Source organism: Podarcis filfolensis (assembly GCF_964270895.1).
Source record: "Podarcis filfolensis genome assembly, chromosome: 10".
Taxonomy (NCBI): Eukaryota; Metazoa; Chordata; class Lepidosauria; order Squamata; family Lacertidae; genus Podarcis; species Podarcis filfolensis.
In genome coordinates this window covers 34604669-34619125 of record NC_139612.1, presented here as the reverse complement: position 1 = coordinate 34619125, position 14457 = coordinate 34604669, and the positions used below count along the sequence as shown (strand labels likewise).

General features: G+C 39.1%; 1 protein-coding gene across 9 annotated transcripts in view; it reads right to left on the bottom strand.

Annotated features, from left to right (window-relative positions):
* NAV3 (neuron navigator 3) overlaps positions 1–14457 on the bottom strand; it is a 448840-nt gene that overhangs the window by 21081 nt on the left and 413302 nt on the right. For 6 of the 9 annotated variants that reach the window (XM_083573284.1, XM_083573283.1, XM_083573285.1 and 3 more), the window contains 7 exons: positions 12716–12799; positions 10699–10810; positions 9085–9206; positions 8527–8547; positions 7201–7373; positions 5832–5897; positions 3862–4015 (listed from right to left, as the gene is read on the bottom strand). In XM_083573284.1, the coding sequence (XP_083429410.1) occupies positions 3862–4015; positions 5832–5897; positions 7201–7373; positions 8527–8547; positions 9085–9206; positions 10699–10810; positions 12716–12799 (732 nt within the window). The remainder of the gene's footprint in view (positions 1–3861; positions 4016–5831; positions 5898–7200; positions 7374–8526; positions 8548–9084; positions 9207–10698; positions 10811–12715; positions 12800–14457) is intronic. The other 3 variants (XM_083573288.1, XM_083573281.1, XM_083573282.1) reach the window with 2 other exon arrangements.

Below are 14457 nucleotides of genomic sequence, written 5' to 3'. Positions count from 1 at the left end.
TGGGTTACAGACACTACAGGTTACAGACTCTGCTAACCCAGAAATAGTACCTCACGTTAAGAACTTTACCTCAGGATGAGAACAGAAATCACACAGTGGCAGCGGGAGGCCCCATTAGCTAAAGTGGTACCTCAGGTTAAGAACAGTTTCAGTTTAAGAATGGACCTCCAGAATGAATTAAGTTCTTAACCCAAGGTACCACTGTACAGTAATGGACAAGTATCTCTGGATCAAAACACAAATAAGCCCTTTTCAGGCATTCACTCATGCCGTTAATCACATGGCAGGGAACAGGAGGGCCAGATCCATTGTCCGGGCATGGAAAACATCTTTAAAGAGGAGAATTGCTGTATACATTTGGCTGTTCTTGTGATTGGGGATGTTTCACAGTCAGTAATAAAAGAGCCAAGATGCCTAAGGAATGTTACATTCCTAGTTAAAGCTTATGCAGTGTTGAGTGATGACCAAATGTACAACAATAGCATGGAAACTGTTATGTATTGAGTTGAATAGGATCCAAAATGCAGCAGTCTGATTGGTCCTAGAACAAAAGGATCCAAAACGCAGCAGTCTGATTGGTCCTAGAACAATGCAGCAGTATGATTGGTCCGCAGGAGCCACCCAATCCAGCTCCAGGTGGAAGTGAATCCACAACCTGATTGGCCTACAGGAGAATCCTGGAATTAGCCAATCACATGCAGCCCATTGTGTAAATAATGTATATAAAGCAGATATTTTGGGGAAACTTTCATTCCTCCTCGCCACTATGAGCTATATTTCAGAAACACAGGTAGTTGTGAATTCCTCAGACCAAACTAAAAACAAGGAAGTCCAAATTTCCGATTAAGCTGTATGCTGATGCTCTTGCCTTTTACAAAAACCCTGCATTAACATTTTCAAAGTTAAGAGGAAGTAAAAATAGGATGTGGAGGACTGAAAATGACAGCTAAGCAAAATTAAAGGGTCAATTAAGCAAGGAGCTAATTAAGCAGTTGGAAAATTGCAGCACCGCCAAGCACCAGATTGCTATGGTGACTGTTAAATTTGCTACAAAATTGCACAACTCCTTGCAATAGTTTTTGGGAAATAGAAGAAATCCATAAAGTAAAGTCCAGTTTAGTGGTCCTCCAAGACTCTCTCAATTTTGATGACAGCAGCGGAGAAGAAAGTGGACACGGCACTGGATGATAACCCCACCCTCAGCTAATGTATATTGATCAGTTTAGGAAGGGTGCTGTGTGCCTGTGTGTTTGAGATTATGCACACACACATACACAAATAAACATATCCTGTGTGCTAGGCAACTTCCTAGATTCCTAAGTGAACACTCCCCTCCAAAGTTATTAAAACTCAACCCTGTTCTATAGCAACATTGCATTATCTTATTGTTGATGTAGCTTTGAAAAACATACCATGTGTCCCTTGACAGCATTTCAAAGGAAGTTGCTGAAACTGTTTCTGATGGTTTTGCTTCGCCTAGTATTAGAATCTTTGCTGCTATTTGTGAAGGCCTAGAACACTTCTGCTTCACTTTCCTGGTTTATATGCCATTGCTTATTATATGACCCATAGCTTGCTGTCTTTTTGATTTGAACAGAACTGCTCAGTTCTGTTGGGGCTGCAAGCCAAACACTAAATGTGTCCTGACATTATAGTGGTAGGTTGGAAAAATGTTTAAGATAAAGAATCAGGCCATGGTGAACAGTTAAAACGCCCCAGTTTTATTATATGTGGATTTTTAATCCACCTTTCAAGCCACAGCCCTCTCAAAGTGACTCACAGAATAAAACAAAGCAAAACAAAACACAATTAAATATGCAACACAATAAAGAAAACCACTGGTGACCATGGGGGATGTCTTCTTAATGCAAAAGAGAAGACAACAGCAACAGAGGAGGAAAGAGTTAAATTCCCCATTCCTGCCTACTCTAGGCCAGTATTAAAACACCCACCTACACCAAATTGATGCTATTTGCATTTTAAAACCCGCACATTAAACGCAAAGGCACTTTTAAAGTCATATCTAGCTTGCCTCCCATTCACTCAGACATTTTGGCACCCCTTGTCTGCTTGGCTGGACAAACGGCACCTTGAAACAGCGTGTCCTTTACAAACACAATGCAACCGTTCCAAATATTGTGGGGGAAATCTACCACTCCAAAATAATCCAAGTATTCAGGAGGCAGTTTCACGATGTGGAAAGCAGAAGATGCAGCATGCCAACCACACCTAATAATATTATTAACAAATATAAATTTGGTATGTGTAAAATATAATGGGCCTCTCTCTTCAAGCCAAACTAGTCGCTCCTTCTGGTTTCTGTTTACCAGCCAAATTAGTCTCTTGCTTGTTTTACTGCTATCAAGCCCTTCCTGTCTCCTGTGCTGTAAGTTACAAATGGATCAGTCTGACCCTCCTCTTAGGCGTTAGCATTCTAATCAGCATTGTGTCCTTTCCTCCCGTTGAGGCTCCTAATGTGTTTCACGTGACCATTTTTACTCACACATACTCATTTAAAAACACAACAGCCAGAAACCTACAGTTCTACAGCATCACAACAGCTTAGCTCACCAATCAACTGGTTTGTTTTTTGTCCTTTCTTTGGGATAAATCAGCAGTGACCAATCTATAGCCCTCCAGATGTTGCTAAACTACAACTCCCATCATTCCTGGCCAAGCTGTTTGGGTTGATGGGAACTGTAGTCTTGAAGACAGCCAATTAACCAATTATCCACTCCTGAGTTACACTAATTTTTCAGCAAAACTTTGTACAGGGTGCTTTAATTTGACACTTTAACCATATTGCTGCAATCACAGCAAACACTCTAAATTGCATGATAGGTGAAGCAATAAAGAGAAGATTGAAGTTTCTTTGTCAGAAGCTTAATAGGAACCAACATCTTCAAGTAAAACAAAGCTGCCTATTTGATTTTAATACTCAGGGACTGGGTGCATACATATAATTACTTACAAGCTCTGCTGAGTTCAAAGAAATATATTTCTAGTGTCAGGAATTGGGTCTTAATTTCCTTGCATGACTCCACAGGGGAAAATGTTGGGAAAACAGTGTAGCGCTAGTTCATTTTATCAACCCCTGTAGAGGATGACCATTTGCATCTCCTAGACCAGGAGTCAGCAAACTTTTTCAGCAGGGGGCCAGTCCACTGTCCCTCAGACCTTGTGGGGGGGCGGACTATATATTTATTTATTGGGGGGGGGAATGAATGAATTCCTATGCCCAACAAATAACCCAAAGATGCATTTTAAATAAAAGGACACATTCTACTCATGTCAAAACACACTGATTCCTGGACCGTCCACGGGCCAGATTGAGAAGGCAATTGGGCCGCATCTGGTCCTTGGGCCTTAGTTTGCCTACCCATGCCCTAGACTTTGTGACTCTGTTTACAAGCTTGGAAGCTTGACCAGTAGAAAAAAATGTTGCAGAGTAAAATAGCAAAATGGGAAATGGTAGGACCAAGGAATTAAGAGGCAAATGAAGACCTTCAGCTGCCCTGAAAATTTGATGTAATTCTTACTGAAGCAGCAAACACTCTTCTAAAGCTACAGAAGCCTCTCAGATTCTTTTCTGAGTAGGTTATCTCTTACTAGCATTTTGCAGTGGAAAAGACAATTATAGGGGATCACTGCCAATAACTGAGACAGGGACACTAAGCAAAATAGTACCTTTTAGAGAGAGGCATAAATCTAACGGTCTAATTCGGTTACTTATTACATTATTTTTCAATCCCACTAAAATCTCAGCTACATTATTTCTATTGATCCCATTCCATGCCTCTGTTCAGCCCATGATGACTGCAGCAGGGATTTGAGGAAATGGCTTTTGTGAGTAATGCTGACCTGCATGCGGTTCATGGCTTCCCGAATCTGGTCAAGATGGTGTGCTGAGCTGAGGGCCTCAAGACGGATGTCTGTTAACTTGAGCTCTTTTTCCCTGAGCTCATTTTTCAGCTGCAGAATTATTTCAGCCTCTGCCTCTGTGCATTCGCAGATCCTAAAAAGAATTGGAAAAGGTAGAGAGGCAGAAGATTAAAGGAACGCTCGCTTCTGAAGGCAACGTGCTATTATTCTGTATCAAAGAACAGAAAAAGGGTTGCTGCTGGTAGCTCTCTAGGAGCAGGACGGAGAATTTCATCAAAAACTACATGAATGGGTTCAATTTAAAAACATGAAAAGGGGAAAAAATGTCCAGATAAAATTATAAGCTTGCCTTTATAGCTTTCCTAAGTAGTTCTAACATTTTCTTTTTGTACAAGGTGTAATTATTATGCATGGTTATTTCACTCCTCCCAAAGCAGAAAAGGGATGTTTTTTATTTGCCAAAACAGTAGCAGCTTTATTTAACGTTTCATGAAAGCATGCAATTGTTAACTATCTTCCAAAATACCAGTGATTAAAATTAAAGCATTGGAGCTGAAATGAAGTTAGTTTAGCTTTGCAATGTTCTCTGTAAAGTATAATGCAAAAGTATAGGGCTGCTTTACCCACACATTGTTATTGTCTTGATTATTCCACATCTGGTAGCTGTTACTTGACTACTCAACTCCTGACTTCTAGCTGAATATGGGAACCATTTCTACTGATATATTATGGCATGGTTGGCAAACATGGCACCCTTCAGACCCTCCATATTAGCCCCAGAAAACAGGGCTAAAGATAAGGAATGATGGGAGTTATTATAGTAACAACATTTGGACAGCACCATGTTGGCTAGCCCTATATTATTATATTTAAGGTGATGGCTGGTGCAACAAATGCTATGGAATTTGATCTATGATCAATATTTCAAAAATGCAAGTAATGACTTCCCCTAAGGGAAGAGTTTCTCAGCAGTCTTCACGCAGCTGCTGGAACATAGGAAACAGTCTTGTGAAGACTACTGAGAAATGCTTCTCTTTGGCAGTGATTTCACATAGTGAAAGCCACAAAGAGGGAACTCATCATATGGAACAGTCCCTTCATGCGGGCTCTCCATCAGCAAAGAGAGAAACCAGGGATACTCATTGCTTTTACCAGATCATTGCAGGAGCAATGGTTTCCACATGGCTGTATAGTCAACTGCGGTGTCACATTCCCTTACAATTACCACATTTGAGAGAAATATGTACTAAGGTGCAGAACAGATGATATTATCAATATACATATTTTTTCCTGACTAACTGCAAAGGCAAAACAACTTATTTGTGGAGACAGATTGATACATTTTTTAAAATCAACGTTCGCTACTCTACTCAGCCTTGATGCTATTTTCTTTTGCTATGAAAGAGGATATAATCACAATCCAATAGCTCAGTGGCAAAGAGGCACCCTATTCTCTTCCATACACTGCAGAGTTTTCCACAAGCAAATGAAAAAAAAAAGCATGTTGCAAAATGTGAATCTTGATCATGCCCCCTTTTCTGAAACCATGTGAGAGACATATTAAGATAATTCAGTTTTTAAATACACCATTTTTTTCCATAGATGAACATATAGAAACATGTCCTTGGGGTGACAGCTGTGCTAAGCTAGAACAATATCTATCTACACTGCTCAAATTTTTCAGTACCACATATTAAATATCAAGGATGTGCATCCTATGGCCCTCCACCAGACAATCATTCCTGACCTCTAGCCATGCTGGAGCTGATGCGGGCTACAGGCCCCCCACCCACTCATACATTATTACATGTTCGTGTACATCCAGTATGATAGGGTTATAGTGTTTTATATTTTTCATGGAATGACTACAAATGCCTATTGATAGGGCAAATGGGCCACTTCAGTCTAGTTCTTAGACATGTAATTCCAAGCCCCACATGCCAGTTTACCGGGATCTATGTTTGTAGATCACGTGACCGTTTTGCCTTTTCTTTGGAGCCCAGATTTGGGATGACCTGCATATACACGCAATAGACAGACAGATGCAAGTGACAGAAAGTAAAGGAAATGGTTTAGAAAATGAGATCAGGTCCAAGGAAGAAACAAACTAAAAAAACAAAAACAAAAAGAGCACACTACACAGCAGAATGAAAATACAATGATTTTTTTTTGTGGAAGGTGTGAATGGAATGATAAATCAAAGAAGCAAAATATGCCAAAGCTTACATAGATTTCATTTATCCCAAGTACTATCAAGCCAAATACATAAGCAGACTGCAAATAAAAAGATGGACAATGCTCTCCAGTCTGCTCTAGTCTCATTTTAAAATGCTTAACTTGAGGACTAAGAGGCAAAACCAGACACATCATTTAGGAAAGCAGATGTTTAGATGCAATAATATTTTTGAGAATATATTATATTTTGACTGGCCAAGCCATAGAACACCCTGCAAGCAGCAAGCACTATTGGCTGTGACTTTAGGATGTAACTTGACTATCAAAACCTTAGCTAATTGGAATTGCAAGCATCTAGCAAGAATAGGCATGTGCATTCTGTGGTGGGAACAATGAAACTTGATAAATTAGCTGGCTCACTACAGGAAGTGCTTAAGTATTTTTTGACACGGGTCTTCTTGTTTTGCTAGTTCATTAATTGCTTGGACTGGAAGACATGCTCTCTGATTTCATCTTCTATCCTGTTGCCTTGAGCTTGTTTCCTCGTGTATTTTGTACAGTAATGTGACACGTTTCTCTTGAATTGTTGTGCCCTTGACCTCTCCTCTTTTTATGTTTGTGTGTGTTCATATATACAATTTGTTTGTTTGTATGCATGTATAACATCCAAGGACACTTTATGCATTGGATGAAACGGGCTCTGTCATAAAAACTTACAAAGATTCAACAGTCTTTTAGCTGACATTGTTTTATATATATATAGCAGAGGTGCCTTGGGGCAGGAAAGGAGAACGGCAGGGAACAGTCATGAGCCAGGTATGTCTCCCCTCACCAAGAAAACATGGAAAGGAAAAGAATGCAAGATCAATGCTTTTTTCAAGGTAGCATGAAGTGGAAAAGCAATGGAAGTTCCTCTCTGTGCAGTTTGAATACAGCTATGCACAGGATGATAAGTAACATTTTCCAAGGGATAATTTTCTAAACAGCAAATTAAGGTCTTAACCGAGAGAGTGGTTGAGAGGCAACAATTACTGGAAGTACAGAATTGAAAGTTCAGAGGCAGTATTTCTGAAATACCAATCACTATTTTGAAGATTGCTTCTTTAACAAATGGCTGTTCTCTAAGAAAGATGGAAAACATACGCGGATGCCGATTGGGATGGCTTTATTGATGTAGACCCACAATCTCCGGAACTGTGGGGTAACTTGGGTGAGGATGGAAGAGATGAATCTGTGACTTCTTCTATATCAGAATGTGAGGAAGGAGGCTTTGTGGACTTCTTCTTCCCAAAGGCCTGTTTGAATGAACTTCTTAGCTAGGAAAGAAGAAAGAAAATTAAGATTTATTTGGATTATCTCTGGTCATTTGGCTTACTTTACGTTTTGTTGAAAAGTTAGTTTGCAGATGCTAATCTAGCCACTGCCTGTGGTTAAGTGTATAGATTAAGCAGGGTATTAACATGTGCAACACAGTATCTTTAAGAACACAATAGAGTGCTTTTTTAAAAATCAAGTGAGCACAGCGCAAACATTGAACGCTATGGAAAAGGTACAGGATCAAGTGGTACAGCTAAACAGATGCTCATTTAAAACCCTACACCTCCTGTGGAAATCCCATTCCTCTGACATTCCCATTAAGGTGACTGGTCTTAAATAGCCACATTGTTTAAAAATTGTTGACTTTCAGAAGACATTCCAATCAATGTGATTTTGTGCATCATTTATACAAAATTGTTTTTTTCCTTTAGAAGTTTGACCCTATTATTTCTACAGTAGCATGGATCAGAAATAAGCATATTTTAAGCTGTTATATGATGCTTGCCTTTTTGCTGACAAGAAGCTGAAAGGGTTGGGGAAAGAGGAGGTATTTGCTGCAGTTCTGTTTTAAAGAAGCAAGTTCATATGCATAAGCACTGCTTTTTTTTTTTTTTTGCTCTAGAAGTTTTTTTATCCATTATTGAAAGGGACAGAATAGCCAAAGAGCCATTTATTTCAGGAGTAGAGATGGCAAACGTTATGGATGCAATGAGCACTTTGCAGTTATTTTCGAGTTGTCAAAAGCATCTTACGAACACACGTTATTAATACAGAGGGGGAAAGTGTGTTCCCCCCTCCCCCAAATAGTTGCTTTGATTACCCAAATGTTTCTTCCACTAAACATTGGAGCACATAATCACTTTGTTCTATGAATATTAGTTCAAGAGCAGGGAGTGTAAGTACTGATTGAGTTACCATAATTTATATTCATTCTACTTTATGAGTTCTAATAAGAAAGAAATGGATTTTGGCGACACTCCCCCTTTCTAGATTTCAAAGTTGGAGGTAAAATGAATAGAGAAAAAACTAAGGAGACATAAAGAATAATTTGTTTTAGAAGGGTACAAAAGCCTACTGCCAAAATGAATAGCAATCATGCCAAGATAGAGGTCTTTGAGATGCATGCCAAATTTTCCAGGGATTTATATTCACCTCACTTCCTCTAGAGTTCACCTTGCAGAAACATGAAAGAGTGTGCAATTACAAATCAAGGGAATGAAGTTGGAATCAGTATTTTTAAAATATTACCTGCGTAATAAACATATTTTAAACAACAAAAGTAAATTCACCATTATTTCACTAAAATCTGAAGCCCTTGTGATTGGTGTATGTTCTTCTCAAATCAAATACTTTATATTTATCCATCTTTAAAACATTTTCATTGGCTTTCTTTCTAAAGCATTCCAGACAGTTGACCTATTTTATAGAATGAGTGAGAAAACTATATCATCTATCTATCTATCTATCTATCTATCTATCTATCTAAGCTTTCACATGCTTACACATCAATCTGAATATATTTTGTTTGCCAATGCTCATACCTCACTAGGTGCAAACAAATCCATATTTATCTAGCCACAGCATTATCAACAGCTAATTATACAGAAGGGTACCACTATAAGGGTTATTTGTATGCGCCGTTGTGTTATCTATGAAGAAGGAAGCCATATAAAAGTCTATTCAATATATTAAAATCTCTAGATCACTTACCCAGTTTTTCTTTTTCTTTTTCTTTGAATCAGCATCATTACCACTGCCCATGCTTGAATGGCTGGTGCCACTGTTGATGCTGGAAACACTTTCGGAGGAATGTTGCCGCCTTATTCGCAGATCTATAATATTATAATAATAATAATAATAAATGGAAGTGCCTTAATTCCCAAGGGACCCCCCCTTTTCTAAGCAACACAGAAGTTCTTCCAAAAGCAGAAGAACTTTTACCATGAAAACACTCTTACACTTATTGTTCAATCTGTAATTGTGAATTGTGGAAAGAACATAACAGTACAGTGGTACCTTCGTTGTCAAACAGCTTGGCTTCCGAACACATCGGCTCCCGAACGCCGCAAACCCGGAAGTGAGTGTTCCGGTTTGCAAATGTTTTTTGGAAGCCAAACATCCGACACAACTTCCGCTTGAGTGCAGGAAGCTCCTGCAGCCAATTGGAAGTCGCGCTTTGGTTTTTGAACGTTTCAGAAGTCGGACTTCCAGATTGGATTCTGTTAGACTTCCAAGGTATGACTGTATGACTTAAAACTAATTTATTTTGGCTGGAACTTTTTCCCGCTGCTATGCACAAGGTGCACATGCAGAAGAGCATTAAAGGGGTTATCAAGCCTTAGCCAGTGACTAATTCCTCAAGAGAAGTCAGATAATTCTGTGGTGTATAAATGACACATGGAAGTTTTCCAGCTGTGGAAACTAGTTCTGTCCTGAAAATTCTCTAATAACTATTAGCCTACGTGTTGTGCTTGTATTGTTGTGACTAAAAATTTATCCTACATGTTTTTCACCCATTCTCCGTCAATTAATAACAAAAGAAACTGCATAAGAATACTGTCAAAAGGGGAGGGGAATTTTCAGTGCAGTTTTCAACAGTGGGATTTATTTATTTTTTTGAGCTTACCTTACTTTCAAGGTGGCCAAGGGGGGCTGCTGTGAGTGTCCTTTATTTCACTGTACCAATCGTCTCTCCAGTGATCTGCACTCTGCAGCCTTCCTGGGTGCCCAGGTTTCCTGAAAACCCCATGACATCCTCAGCAGCTGGGCTTTCCTGTAAGTATGGGAAGGTGGGGAGGCTGCCTACTTTGCGTCTGATAGCTGTTCATTCCTTTTAAGTGCAGTATTTTTTATTATTAAAGAGATAGGTGTACCAATCTTAAGTACTTGGTAGCCAGACTCTCAGGCTACCATGCTTCAATTAAAGCTTAGTGGACTCCCCTGAGGTCTTTTCAGATTAGCAAGGGCAGGCAACCAGGCAGACTTCAGAGTGCTGGATAGAAGCTGAATGGAAAGAAAAAAATACACACCACCCATGGCCACCTTGCAGCAATAGAGTAAGCTCAACCCTGCACCAACCAAAGAATGAATTCTAAAGTACTCTGGGAAAGAGGGAGAAAAATGGAAGATTGCTTTGCAGAGGAAGAAATGTTTCGAGAAACTGGAGGACAGGATTTGGCACACAGCACTAGTGGAAACACCACAAATACAACTAGATCAAAACTTGAGAGAGAGGCTATTCTTCCGAACAACAGAAAGCCAGTAGCTTAGCACTTCTTTGGGACAAAAATGAGTTCCCAGTGAAAAAACAGCAGCAATCCATACCTTTATGAGTGTGGTCTGGGCCATTCAAAGCTCCTTGAATAGCAGCCTGCGCAGCTGAGTTCTGGGCTTTCAGCATTTCAATGGTTTCTCGTAGTTCTATAAGTTCTGATTCCTTTGGGAACAGTAGAAAAAGTCACAAAAGTATCAGAGTAACTATGGTTTCCAACCCCCACTGGGGTCAAAATGCACTTTTAGCATTGTAATTTGGGTGAAATTCAGGTGAAAACTAGGCATTATGTATGCATTTCAACTCAGCTAATACAGTATGTCAGAACCATCAGGTTAGAAGCTATTTATCTCTATAAAATACTGAATACCAAGAATTTTGAAGAAAAAAATACAAACATCTATTAAAATGTATTCGATTTCTTATGAAATGAAGCGATGTAACTCATCTTTTCACTTGGTAGGGAATGGTTTTAACAAGTGTAATGCACAGTTTTAATTTAAACTGCATTTAACATTTCTGTTTCTAGTTCTCATTTTATATAATGAGGATTAAAGCTACTGAAGGAATTTGACCTTAGCAGCAACATGGAAGAAGAAAAAGAAAAGCTTATATGCTCAAATGTCTGGGAAAGCTTATTGAAGTCAGTGCCAGTGCTATAATCTCTTTGAGAAAGGAAGCCTGAAGCTTTTTAGAAGATGAAAAGATCAAACTGGAAGAAATTCCTTTTGAGAAATTATTATTATTACAGTGGTTCACTTGTGTGTCCTTAGGCAGAAGATGGATTTGTAGTAGATCCCTGGTCTGTAGTAACTTTGGTGTAGATCTGCACTTGTATATACATGGGTTATCTCAATGTACAATTTATAGGAAGTAACTGGTATTACCACCACCCTCTTGGTATTACTACCAAGCTACTGCTTTGCACCTGACTTCTTCCCCAGCCACTTTTCTCCCCAGCTGGTCCTACTTGACGGACTCTAGGGATCTACTAGCAGACAAAATAGACCCTACAAGCCTGAAATAACCTATCCCTACAGGAGCAGCCAAATTGAGTACGTAGTCGCAGCACAAGAGAAGCTAATGAACTTGATCCTCGCACATGTCTTAATTGGAAACAAACGGTGTGCAAGGAAAAGTTATTTTGCCTTTGCTTTTGCTTTCATTTTCCAGTTATTTTGTTTACAGTATTAATAACCTGCTCCTCAACAAATGGTCCCAGGACTAAATAAATACATCATTAAAATCATAAATTAAGGGAAAAAATACATAATCTCATACACATAAACATTCTACCCATCATTAAACCATCAATTTGAGCAGCATTCATTCATCCTTCTGCACTTTTCAATGGAGGATCCTGCCAATTCTTTTCTGCAACCTGTAGCTTTGATGTTTCTGTCCAAATGGTATGAAATCATATTCAGCATTAGGAAAGCATTGTCCACACATTTTTTTGCCCTCATAGTTTGTTTTCAAACCTTGTGGGCTAAAATGGATAATCAGATTTCATTGTGACAGCAAATGATTGACAGACAGGAGGGGCCTAAGGAGATGAGGACTTGGTCCATCAGCCAGATCCAGTTTCCCAACCCTGATTTAAAAGTATTGCAAAACAAGTAAAGTCAAAACCAAATCCAGCCCCAGCTGCTCCAAGATAACACTTGCTATTGGCTTGTTTTTCTATCTTTGTAATATCTCTTCTGTCTAATATTTAGCGTTTTGACAATGCTGGCAGACTGGAACAAGCACTCCACTTGGTTTATGACCACCTTTTGTTGCTTAATCTTTCAATACAGATTAAATTCAGAGTCACAAATGTTTTAATTAAAATCTGGAAATGAAAGATTTTATCATCACACTGCCCTCTGATATAGCTTGGCTAAATCTGATGCTGTGCAATGTTATTCTTATTGCACTTTCACGAAGCATCGATAGTCATAAAAAAATAAAATTGATGCACCTGCCTGTTTATTCTTACAGCTGTCTTTTCATTCAGCCTTCAATACAAACTTTAATATAAACCAAGAACGGTTTTCCACATTAAAGCACCTGCTGTTTCTAACATACCTTTTGTTCAGCTGTCATTGTTAGGCTTTGCAGCCGGCCCGTCATATTTCCTAAGCTCTTTTCAAAAGCTGCTACGAGATGGGCCTGTGAAGAAGATGGGGTGGTGGGGAGTCAGTCAAATGTCAATAGGTTTCAAATGCACCACACAAAATCTATACAATATGCTTGAATGTACTTCTGCTTAAAAAAACACACAACCCTACATGACCATCACCATCAAAAGTTACTTCTATTTAAATTTCTAATCGTTCTCCAACCTCCTTGCACTTTCCTATCTGCACGAGGCAGACACTACTCCCAGCTGTCCATAGTACAGTGTCAATTCCAGTTTCTTTGTAGAATTCTGTGGCTTTGTTGCAATACCAGATCAATTGTAAAGTTGTGATGCTTTGCCCAGTACAATTATTTGGGCATTCTTTAACGAGAGCATGTTTCACCTGGACTTGCTATAGAATAGCAACCCTTAAATACGGAAGCACTGTACTTGATTGTGTTCTACTCCAAACTAGAGGTCTGCCAAAAGTTCAGTGTTTCCAGTTTCTGCTAGAAATGGTTTTTGGGTGCCTAAAGGAGCACCCAGAACTGTTGAAAGATTTGTTGAGTGAATTTCTTGGAAAGTCCCCCTCCCCGTCCTATTAAGAGCAGGGCAGCACCCATGCTTTCTGGAATCTTTTTAAACCATCTTTCAAGCATTCCGAAGTTCACAAAATTCAACTTTTGCCACCCCAGGCACAGCAAAAAGTTTAAAGAGAGAGGGGAAAACATGAAAATAGAAACTGCCAGGGGTGCACAACTGCCAGCATGAAACATTCACATGAAACGCTTTAAAGGAAAAAAAGTGATGAAACCCCTCAGTGCATTTTTATGATCCACATAGCCCAGTAAATTTTGGGGTGGGGGAGAGAGGGAATGTCATGGTTCTGCCCAAAGTGTGTATTTAATAATTACAATAACAGTAACTTAATCACCAACTAATCCAATTCAAAATGTATCCTCTGCTGTTGCTTACCCATTTTGTCCTTCCTTTAAAATGTGCATTCAGAAGACTTCCCCCACCCCTTTTGCTTTATTCAGTAAGCCAGTTTAAAAGAACCAATAATTGTGTGCAGAAGGGATACATGTGTCTATTTTTATATTTGGTTACTGGCTAAATATATTTTGTACGCACTTTCCAAACTAATAAAGCATTTTAAAGTGGTGGTGGGGTGTTGAATTTGATAGCACAAGAAGTACGAAAACCCCCTCAGATATAGAAAACAATCATAGTGTGAAATATTAATATAGTCTCACAGCAGGAAGAAGACTGGCTATGCTTCTGTTTGACTGCTTTAAATATGCACGAGTCGGGTTGAAAAAGTCCGCTCAGAAGAAGGTAACATAACATGAGAATTTTATTTTCACTGACAACTAACAAGCATTTTGAGGCTAAGGGAAAGGTCCTCTTAAGGCAAGTGAACATACTAGGCAGGAAACTGTATGATAGCAGTCTTATGTATTATGACCATCCGAATCCACTTCCTGTGCTGCTGTTATTAAAACTGAATGCTTTTCAATGAATAAAACCTAATTGGGGATTATTCTGTGAACAGAGAAATATACCTGGTCCCATAATACCTACTGGAAAAGCCATCAGGTGCCTCACCTCTTTATAACATGAAAATAATGTGAACCAAACACTCAAGGCATATCCAGGAATATGAAGTCTTTATATGTGTGATCTCCCCACTTTGTTGGAGAGCCCA